Below are 11,887 nucleotides of genomic sequence, written 5' to 3'. Positions count from 1 at the left end.
TACCCCGCATGGCAGGTTGCTGCAGGTTTGTCCCTGCTTTGCAGGCCCTGGATTTGAGCAAACCATGCTTCAGCATTGAGAAGCTCCTGACAGCCTTTCCATTATGAGCCTGTGTCTCCGGAAGGATGGTCTGTGTGTCTAGCAGTGCTAAATGCAGGGTCTCACTGCCCATCCCAGGATAGTCATGCTTCTGCATCATGCAAATAGATTCCATATTTTCCAGTCAAGACAGAAGAGGAAAAAAATGCACAGAGAATTCCAGATAAAGCAAAGGAGTTGAAATCCAATGACCAAAAAATGTTTGGAATGAGGTGGGCAAAATTCTTTGGTGTATTTCAGCCTGATAGGACTCAATGTGGCTAACTGGCTTTCTCTGAAGCTCTCTTGCTGCTGTTCCCAAGTCAGGATGCAGTGGGCACATGCTGTTCAGGCTGAATTGTGTGAAACAGTTGGTACTCAGATTTCAGTTCCCTTTAGCATGGCTGTGTCTGGACAGGCCCACTAGCTTTCTTAATGATCCCTGAGCTAGGTGCTTCGGTAGTTACTGGACAGAAAAAGTATTGCGAATTTATTTGAAACAAACATAAGACAGTAACTGAGGAAGGTCCTACAATGAAGCCCTACTCCTTGCAACTTCAGAGCAAAGGAGGAACCCAGCTTACTCTTAACTTATCTGCCCAACTCCACAAATCAATACTGTAGGTACTTGAGATGCATCACACAGTAATTGTCTTTTTCTAGATTGTTTCACTTAGTGTAATCCCTTCAAGGACCATTCATCTTGCAGCAAGTGTCAAAATCTCCTAGTCTTTGAAGGTTGAGTGATGTTCACACTATGGTACTCCATATACAATCATAGACACTTAATGATATTTCAGTCCATAAAAAACTGCATGTATAATTATTGGTTTAGCTGTGCAGTAAGATACACCATCTTGTTTTGTGCTATGCTGTGATGCATGCATGGTGACAGAAAGCACAGGGATGCATTTATCAAAATATGTTCCTGTTAGTAAGTGATGTGTGACTATATATATTTTTGTATGATTTATACAGCATATGAAACGTTTTCACCTTTGGCTGTTGTGGGTGCTACTGCAAGGGGCACTGATGGACAAGTAACTCTTTATACAGAATCTTTTTTTTTTTTTACTTCCTTTTACTGTTCTACTGTGGTACTGAGGGATATTTGAGTTATAATATACTACACATACTTAAGCTATACCATTTGGTAAGTTTTAGCCTCTGTGCACATCCACAAATTATCATTGCAATAAAGATAATGAGCCTCCATTGACCCAGGAAGTTCAGCAGAACATCACAGTGTAATTATTAATGGTAATAACCTTTAAGTAAAACCACTCAAAGCACTAGACTGGAAACAGCCTAATGCTAATACTGTTGAGAGGGATGTTTTACACTGAGAGAAAAGTCCTTTTAATTTTGCTCTTTGGCATTTTCATTCCCCCCTAAAATCTGTGTCTTGGGCATCTGAGTGATTTTTTGGCAGCTGTTAGTCTGCAAAGCAAAGGCCAAGTGCTGGGCTTGGAGCAGGAGGTCTGAGGAGGCAACAGAGTCCCCTAGACTGCTTAGTCACAGTTTAGGGGAAATGCCTGCCTTGAACTTGGGTGATGCAAGGCCAAGAGAGGACTGTCCTGGGAAGACAAAGCCTGTTCTCAAGGTTGCTCTGAGTACTTTGGCAGCTCCACAAGAGCGCTCCCCAGGGACAAGAGGATGCACCTTGTAAGAGAAGGATTCCACAGCAGATGCATTGTGCTCTTGGAGTGTTGGGACTGGAGATAGAGAATGCTTTCCTTCTAAGATCCCGCTGGACTGCTGTTCAAATGTCAGGAATTAGATCCGGAAGCTTACAGCAGAGAGGTCTCCACTGAGCAGCAGATAAACACATTGAGGCCTGTGTGGGAGTTTGAGACTGTCCCCAGGGGAAAATCGCCAGCCTGTTTACGGGGACATGAGCCCCAAACATTACCAAATGCTTTTCTCTGTGGGGATGCTTCCAGGAAGCTGGAGACTCTGAAATGAGCTTGGTGTGGAGAGTTTATTAAGGGGAGTTACTGCAGTAGAAAAATCTCTCCACTTTCAGGATCTGAACATGTTTCAGACTACACCAGAAAAACCCTTTCATGGGAATGGGTAGGCAGAACTAGCGGGAACCACTGGCGTGGCAGGTGTGGGGTGGTGGTGGGTGGTAGTGGTGGTGCAACCAGCAGGTCTGCACACCACACTGGCAGACGTTTCTTGTTTTGGTCATGCAGTTCTTTGTGTCCACCCTAATCATCCAGCGGATGATGGGAAGTTGAGAGAAACTTTATCTTTCTGGACAGTTGCAATGGAGTGACAGGCAAGTGGGTTGTTCTTCTGTACAGAGTCTGAGACTGGCTGTACTTAGGGGCTCATTAGACATAGAGTCTGGGATCCTATGCTTGGCAACTTGCAACTTGACAAACTTCTCCGAGATTCCAATCCACATTCAAAGCTAAGGACAAACTGGACAAGGGGCAATAGATGCCATCAGAAAGCATGGCTTAAAGCAGTGGGTTTGCTACTTTCCAGATGGATAATTAATCATTTTGCTACACTTAACTTCGTTTCCCTTACTGTGAAATGGGGCAACAATAAAATACTTTGAATAGATCTTAAAAATTATGTTACATCTATCTATCTATCTATCTATCTATCTATCATCTATCTATCTATCATCTATCTATCTATGTGTGTGCATGCACATGTGTGTGTGTGTTTATACACGTGCATGCTAAAATACACATGTGGAGGTCAGAGAGGAAACTTGTGAAGATCAGTTCTCTCCTATGCTGTGGGTCTCAGTAATGAAATCCAGGTAGCAAGCCTTGGTGTCAGACATCTTTACCCACCAAACCATTTCTCTGGCCCAGTTTCATTTTTTTTTTAAACTTTCAGATAGTCTTTGTGAGGCTTAAATGATGCTAGTGGAATGTTCTAACAGGAAACAGGAGAAGAATTTAAACATTAAGTCATTATTGTGATGGGATAAGCGTGGAGTATAATTGTAATAACCTGGGGTTAGTTTTCCCAGAAATGCCCTTTTTGCATGCACTGAGAGAGGAAAAAGATGGGCTTTCTCAGCCTTGTAGGCCTTGAAGGACCCCCACCCAGCTTAGCACCAGTAACGCCATTTTGCAAGGCTTGTACTACATGTTCAGGGTTCAACTGAGGACAGTATGAGAGGCTGCCAATAAAAATAAATGCAGAGACAGCCAAAACAAGATATCTGTGGTCAGACATTTTGTCTGAAGGAGGAACGAAAAAGCACCAAGAAAAATAACCGTGTATCCTAGACCGAGCCAAGTCAGTTCATATCTGATATTTGGGAATTTGACTTAGCCTTGGACTCGGCCATATTCAGGCTGACCAATGGGAACCCTGTAACTACGCTTCTCGCTTCTGTGCCCGCGCTTCTGCTTCTCAACCCCTATAAAAATTCCCCTACCCCAGCCGGCGGGCGCGTGAGTCATTCAAAAGACTTTGCCGCCCCAGGTACCTGTGCATCTGAATAAACCTCTTGCTGTTTGCATCCGCACGAGTGGTCTCGACTGATCCTTGGGTAGGGGGTCTCTCCAGAAGAAAGACATACCCATTGGGGGGGGTCTTTCATTTTGGTGTGTTGGCCGGGAAACTAGACCCCCACTCAGGGACCACCGACCCACCTTCGGGAGGTAAGCTGGCCAGCCGTCTTTGTGCCGTCTTTGTTGTGTGTTTGCGTACTTGTCTGTTTGAATTGTTGCGCTGCGAATCTGTATTCTGTCTGTGCAATTCAGCTAAGTCAGTCTGTATCTGGCGGGTCTTAGAAGGAGCTGACGAGCTCGGACTTCTTCCCCGCAGCCCTGGAAGACGTTCCACGGGTGTCTGGAGCCCGATTTTTCGGGTCTCATCTGTCTGATCCCACGACCAGAGTAGGACTTTTTGGGGCTCCGCCCGTGTCCGAGGGGTACGTGGTTTTTCTGGGAGACGAGGATTCCAGACCCTCCTCACGATCTCCATCTGAATTTTTGCTTTCAGTTTTGCACTGAAGCTGCGCAGCGCGTCTGATTGTTGGATTGTTCAGTGTCCTGTTTATTTTAGTGATTTGTTTGTTACTTTATTGGGAAAAAGAAATTAACATGGGACAGTCTTTAACTACCCCTTTGAGCCTTACTCTAGATCATTGGTCGGACGTCGCCAATAACCAATCAGTGGAAGTCAAAAAGAAGAAGTGGCGGATCTTTTGTTCTTCAGAATGGCCCACATTCGGTGTGGGCTGGCCACAAGGTGGCACCTTTGACAAAAATATTATTTTGCAGGTCAAAGAACGGGTCTTCGATAAAGGACCCCATGGACACCCTGACCAGGTCGCTTATATCGTCACCTGGGAGAGTTTGGCCTATGATCCACCCCCATGGGTGGCCCCCTTTATTTCTTCGGAAAAGCCACCCCTCTTTGAGCCTTGTTCCTTCAGCCCCAAATCTCCCACTATCTTCCAAACCTCTTACTCCTACCGTCTCCTCTCTTTATCCTGCATTGACGAAGAAGGAGATTCCTAAAGAAACCCCCAAGCCACCTGTCCTTCCCCCTGACCCAAACTCCCCTCTCGTTGACCTTTTGTTAGAGGATCCTCCTCCCTACAACCCCCGGGGAAACCGGAGATCAGAAAGCACACCCTGCGGAGGCTCTGCTGCGGGACTCTCCGCCGGCTGACTCTCCCATTGCGAGCAGGCTCCGAGGAAGGTGGGAACTATCTCCCCCAGATTTGACCTCTCAGGCATTTCCCTTGCGACAGGGGAATAACGGCCAGCTCCAATACTGGCCCTTCTCTGCATCTGATCTTTACAACTGGAAACAGCATAATCCTCCCTTTTCTAAGGATCCTGTAGCATTAACTAATCTGATAGAGTCTATTTTAGTCACCCATCAACCCACTTGGGATGACTGTCAGCAGCTTTTGCAGACTCTCCTTACTTCTGAGGAGAGACACAGGGTTTTCGCGGAAGCACGGAAGCAGGTTCCGGGAGACGACGGGAGGCCAACCCAGCTGCCCAACTAGATCGAGGCTGCCTTTCCACTCACCAGACCTGACTGGGATTTTGCTACAGTAGCGGGTAGGACACACCTACGCCTTTACCGTCAGTTGCTCATAGCGGGTCTCCGAGGGGCCGGTCGACGCCCCACAAATTTGGCCCAGGTAAAGCAAATAACTCAAGGGGCAGATGAGTCTCCCGCAGCCTTTTTAGAAAGACTTAAGGAGGCATACCGCATGTATACGCCTTATGACCCTGAGGATCCTGGGCAAGCTACTGGTGTATCAATGTCATTTATTTGGCAGTCAGCAGCTGATATTAGAAATAAGTTACAGAGATTAGAAAATTTGCAAGGATACACTACAGAAGATTTGCTCAAGGAAGCTGAAAAGATTTTTAACAAAAGGGAGACTCCAGAGGAGAGGGAGGACCGTATTCGTAGAGAGACAGAAGAGAGAGAGGATAGACTGAGGAAAGAAGCAGAGAAAAAGGAAAATGCTAGAGACAGAAAGAGGAACAAAGAACTGAGCCATCTGTTGGCTGCCACAGTTCAGAGTCAGGATAGTCGCAAGGGAGATAGGATGGGAGAACGAAGGGGCCCTAGACTGGACCATGATCAATGTGCCTACTGCAAGGAAAGAGGACACTGGGCGAGAGAATGCCCCAAGAAGCCTCGCAAACCTAGAGGCCCCAAACCACAGGTCTCACTCCTTTCCCTAGATGATGACTAGGGAAGTCAGGGCCAGGAGCCCCCCCCCTGAGCCCCGGGTAACACTCAATGTTGGGGGGCAACCAGTCACCTTCCTAGTTGATACTGGAGCCCAGCATTCAGTCCTCACCCAGTCCGCAGGACCACTCAGCGAGCGAACTGCCTGGGTGCAAGGTGCCACAGGCGGAAAACGATATCGTTGGACCACCCAACGGAAGGTACAACTGGCGACTGGTAAAGTAACCCATTCCTTCCTACATGTTCCCGACTGCCCATATCCATTATTAGGGCGAGATTTACTCACTAAATTGAAGGCCCAAATTCATTTTGAAGGGGAGAAAATTCAAGTAGCAGGCCCAAATGGGGGCCCCCTACAGGTATTGACCTTACAATTGGAAGAAGAATATCGACTGTATGAAAACAACCATGAGATTCAGGGGCCCAAGGACTTGGACACTTGGCTTGCGGAGTACCCCCTGGCATGGGCAGAAACAGGAGGTATGGGGCTCGCCTTGCAGCAACCCCCATTGATTATAGATCTGAAGGCCACAGCGACCCCAGTCTCAATTAAACAATACCCCATGTCGAATGAAGCCTACCAAGGGATAAGGCCCCATATAAAGAGATTGTTAGACCAAGGTATCCTGATTCCCTGTCGGTCTCCATGGAATACCCCCCTTCTCCCAGTAAAGAAATCAGGAACCGGGGACTATAGACCGGTACAGGATCTCAGGGAAGTCAATAAAAGGGTTGAGGACATACATCCAACTGTCCCCAATCCATATAATTTACTGAGCACCTTGCCACCGTCTCATACATGGTATACAGTGCTGGATTTGAAGGACGCCTTCTTCTGTCTCAGGTTGAACCCCAAGAGCCAACCCCTTTTTGCTTTTGAATGGAAAGACCCTGAACTGGGGATTTCAGGCCAACTAACTTGGACCAGACTCCCACAGGGATTCAATAATAGTCCCACCCTCTTTGATGAGGGCTTACATCGAGACCTCACGGGCTTCAGAGTTCAACACCCATCACTAATCTTGCTCCAGTACATGGATGACCTTCTACTGGCAGCCTCCACAGAACATGACTGCCGGCAAGGTACGGGGGCCCTATTACAGACTCTGGGACGGCTGGGCTATCGAGCATCTGCCAAAAAGGCCCAGATATGCCAGACTGAAGTGACTTATTTGGGATATAAACTAAAGGGGGGGGGGCAGCGCTGGCTTACCGCCGCACGCAAAAAGACTGTGGCTAATATACCCCCACCCGGAAGCCATTGCCAGCTGCAGGAATTTCTGGGGACTGCTGGGTTCTGCTGCTTATGGATACCAGGCTTCGCGGAAATGGAGGCCCCCCTATACCCCCTCACCAAACAGGGGGTCCCCTTCATATGGACAGATGAACAGCAGCAGGCTTTTGAGAATATTAAACGAGCCCTCTTATCCTCTCCGGCTCTAAGCCTGCCTGACATCATGAAGCCATTCGAACTGTTCATTGATGAAAAACAAGGCTTGACCCAGAGACTTGGGCCATGGAAGCATCCTGTTGCCTACTTGTCCAAGAAATTGGACCCAGTGGTTTCAGGTTGGCCCCCTTGTTTGGGGATGGTGGCAGCTATAGCCGTTCTCATAAAGGACGCTGGCAAGCTGACCTTGGGACAGCCTCTGACTATTCTGGCGCCCCATGCTGTTGAGGTGCTGGTCAGACAGCCCCCTGACAGATGGCTTTCCAATGCCCATATGACGCACTACCAATCCTTGCTGTTGGACGCGGACCGAGTCCAATTCGGACCCGTGGTTGCCCTCAATCCGGCTACCCTGCTACCTCTGCCAGAGGGGCCCGATCAGCACGACTGCCTTCAGATCCTTGCGGAAATGCATGGAACTCGAGAAGACTTGACTGATCAGCCCCTCCCAGATGCAGACCACACCTGGTACACTGATGGAAGCAGTTACCTACTGAATGGTGAGCGCAAGGCAGGAGCCGCGGTTACCATGGAAACTCAGGTAATCTGGGCCAGTGCATTACCCAGTGGCACCTCGGCTCAGCGAGCTGAACTTATTGCTCTGACCCAGGCTCTCAAGCTGGCAAAAGGTAAGAAGCTAAATGTTTATACTGACAGTCGGTATGCATTTGCCACTGCACATATACATGGAGAGATTTATCGGAGGCGAGGGCTCCTAACCTCAGAAGGAAAGGAAATCAAAAACAGAGCAGAAATCCTTGCTCTCTTAAAGGCCTTATTCCTCCCCAAAAGACTGAGTATTATGTATTGCCCTGGCCACCAAAAAGGAGATCGCGCCAAGGCCAGAGGAAATCGGTGGGCGGATAAAGCGGTCCGAGAGGCTGCTTTGGGACCACAGATACTCCCCATAGTATCTGAGCCCGTCCAATCCACTGCAGATTGGACCTATGATAAAGAGGATATAAATTTACTTCAAAAATTAGGGGCGGAATATAACCCTACAAGCAGACAATGGGTTTACAAAGGAAGAATAGCAGTGCCCATAAAAATAACTCATGAACTCATAGACTATTTACATAAATTGACCCACTTGGGTACGAAGAAAATGAAGATTCTTTTAGACAGAATGAAAACTGGACAATACCTACTGAACAGAGATGGGGTACTCCAACGAGCAACAGATAACTGCAGGGCCTGTGCTCAAATTAATGCAGGCCACTCAAAAGCTCTTCAAAGGGTGCGTCTCCGAGGACATCGACCAGGTGTCCATTGGGAAATAGACTTTACTGAAGTGAAACCTGGTCTATATGGATATAGGTACATACTGGTGTTTATAGACACCTTTTCAGGATGGGTAGAGGCCTACCCCACCAGACATGAGACTGCCAAGATAGTTGCCAAGAAGCTACTAGAAGAAATTTTTCCCCGATACAGAATGCCAAAGGTATTGGGTTCTGATAATGGGCCGGCCTTCGTCTCCCAGGTAAGTCAGTTGGTGGCCAAGCTGTTGGGGATTGATTGGAAACTGCACTGTGCATACAGACCCCAAAGTTCAGGACAGGTAGAACGTATGAACAGAACTATTAAGGAGACTTTATCTAAATTAACGCTTGCAACTGGCTCAAAAGATTGGGTGTTGCTCCTGCCCCTGGCCCTATATCGGGCCAGGAATACTCCTGGGCCACATGGCCTTACCCCTTTTGAGATACTATATGGGACACCACCCCCAGCCATACATTTTTTTTGATACGGACATTACAGACTATGCTAACTCCCCTTCCTTACAAGCTCATTTGCAGGCCCTACAGCTGGTGCAACAGGAGATCTGGAAGCCCCTGGCAGCGGCATACCAGGATAACCTTAACCAGCCGGTGGTGCCTCACCAGTATCAGATCGGGGACATTGTTTGGGTCCGCAGACATCAAACTAAGAACCTGGAACCACGCTGGAAAGGACCGTACACTGTTCTCCTGACTACCCCAATGGCACTGAAGGTGGACGGGATTGCTGCCTGGATCCACGCTTCACACGTGAAAGCAGCCAACCCAGAACAACAGACAAACAGCGAGAAGAAAGGATGGAAGATCCAGCGCACTCAAAACCCGCTAAAGTTAAGACTCATACATGGGGCCCCTTGATCATTTTGGGGGTCCTGCTAGGAATGGGGATGACTGCCAGGGAGGGAAGCCCCCATCAGGTATATAATATCACCTGGAGGGTTACCAATCTTATGACAGGAACTACAGAGAATTCCACCTCCATATTGGGGACATTGACGGATGCCTTCCCCACTCTTTATTTTGATCTTTGTGACCTGGTAGGATCATCTTGGGATCCTTCTGACCAAGAACCATTCTCCGGTTACGGATGCCACCATCCAGGAGGAAGGCATGGGACCCGGACTAAAGACATTTATGTTTGCCCTGGTCAAGGCGGGACCCGCGGATGTGGGGGTCCCGGAGAGGGGTACTGTGCTCAATGGGGATGTGAGACCACGGGAGAAGCTTATTGGAAGCCTAGCTCCTCCTGGGACTTAATTACCCTCAAACGAGGAACAATTTCTGGGTATACCGGGAGAGGACCATGGATATGCGGGGGTAAAGCCTGTGGTCCATGCTATGATTCCCTGAGCACCACCAACGTTCAGGGCTCTACCCCAGGGGGCAGATGCAACCCCTTGATCTTACTATTTACTGAACAGGGAAAGAAAGCAGCATGGGATGGACCTAAGTCTTGGGGGCTACGCCTCTACCGTACTGGATATGACCCCATCACCTTGTTTTCAATTTCCCGACAAATTATGAGTGCTACCCCATCATAGTCCGTCGGCCCCAATACTATCTTGGGAGACCAGCAGTCCCCCTCTAAGTCCAACCCTCCCCCCAAACCTCAACCTATACCATTGGTTACGGCATCACCTTCGCACCAAACCACCAGCTCGCCCCCCAGATCTGGTCCCAAAACCCCGAGCATCACAATGGCCCTCCAGCAACCCGGGACGGGGGATCGACTCCTGAAGTTAGTCGAGGGAGCCTTCTTAACCTTAAACTATTCTGATCCCACCCGGACGCAGGAATGTTGGCTATGTCTGGTTTCGCAGCCCCCGTACTATGAAGGCATTGCTGTTTCGCGGAATTTTTCCAATCACACTTCTGCCCCAACCAGTTGTACAGCCCTTTCAGAGCACAAACTAACATTATCTGAGGTATCAGGAAGGGGACTTTGCATAGGTAAGGTCCCCCCATCTCATCAGGTACTATGTAACCTAACTCAAGAAGTTTGGCCAGGGTCCCATTACCTGGAAACCCCCAATGGGACTTGCTGGGCTTGCAGCACGGGATTGACACCCTGCGTGTCAACCTCAGTTCTCAATGTCAGCTCTGACTATTGCGTGCTCATAGAACTATGGCCCAAGATAATATACCATGAACCAGAATACATCTATAGCCATTTTGAGAAAACTGGGGAAATAACCCGGTTTCGCAGAGAACCTGTATCTTTGACATTAGCTTTACTGCTTGGTGGACTTACTGTAGGAGGTATGGCGGCAGGAATAGGGACAGGAGTGGCCGCCCTAGCAGAGACCTCCCAATTTAGGCAGTTGCAACAAGCTATAAATACAGATCTTCAGGTATTAGAAGAATCAATCAGTACTCTTGAGAAATCTTTAACCTCACTCTCCAAGGTAGTCTTACAAAACAGAAGAGGACTAGATATTTTGTTCCTAAAAGGAGGAGGACTATGTGCAGCCCTAAAAGAAGAATGCTGCTTCTATGCAGACCAGACTGGGTTGGTACGAGATAGTATGACCAAACTCAGGGAGAGACTTAAACAGAGACAACAGTTGTTGGAAATAGGACAAGGCTGGTTTGAAGGGTGGTTTAACCGATCACTATGGTTTACCACCCTAGTCTCTTCCATTATGGGACCCTTAATGATCCTCCTACTTATATTACTCTTTGGGCCCTGCATTCTTAATAAATTAGTCCAGTTTGTGAAGGACAGGCTATCAGTTATACAGACTTTGGTACTAACCCAGCAATATCATCAATTGAGACAATATGACCCAGAGGTCCCAGGGTCCTGAACCAGCTGAATGAAAGATTCCATTCAAAGTTACAAGAGAAATGGGGGAATGAAGGACCCCCGCCCAGCTTAGCACCAGTAACGCCATTTTGCAAGGCTTGTACTACATGTTCAGGGTTCAACTGAGGACAGTATGAGAGGCTGCCAATAAAAATAAATGCAGAGACAGCCAAAACAAGATATCTGTGGTCAGACATTTTGTCTGAAGGAGGAACGAAAAAGCACCAAGAAAAATAACTGTGTATCCTAGACCGAGCCAAGTCAGTTCATATCTGATATTTGGGAATTTGACTTAGCCTTGGACTCGGCCATATTCAGACTGACCAATGGGAACCCTGTAACTAGTTTCTCGCTTCTGTGCCCGCGCTTCTGCTTCTCAACCCCTATAAAAATTCCCCTACCCCAGCCGGCGGGCGCGCGAGTCATTCAAAAGACTTTGCCGCCCCAGGTACCTGTGCATCTGAATAAACCTCTTGCTGTTTGCATCCGCACGAGTGGTCTCGACTGATCCTTGGGTAGGGGGTCTCTCCAGAAGAAAGACATACCCATTCGGGGGGGGGGGTCTTTCAG

General features: G+C 48.1%; 1 protein-coding gene across 1 annotated transcript; it reads left to right on the top strand.

The window, feature by feature from the left end:
* The first annotated feature begins 4,160 nt into the window (after positions 1–4,160).
* LOC130882452 (uncharacterized) lies at positions 4,161–9,369 on the top strand. The gene is given in 5 exon segments (XM_057782513.1): positions 4,161–4,455; positions 4,496–4,694; positions 4,696–5,803; positions 5,805–8,969; positions 8,971–9,369. Coding segments are annotated over 5 exon segments (5,166 nt in total).
* Positions 9,370–11,887: the final 2,518 nt, after the last annotated feature.

Source organism: Chionomys nivalis, chromosome 1 (assembly GCF_950005125.1).
Source record: "Chionomys nivalis chromosome 1, mChiNiv1.1, whole genome shotgun sequence".
In the NCBI taxonomy this organism is placed as follows: domain Eukaryota; kingdom Metazoa; phylum Chordata; class Mammalia; order Rodentia; family Cricetidae; genus Chionomys; species Chionomys nivalis.
This window is presented reverse-complemented; position numbering and strand designations above follow the sequence as displayed.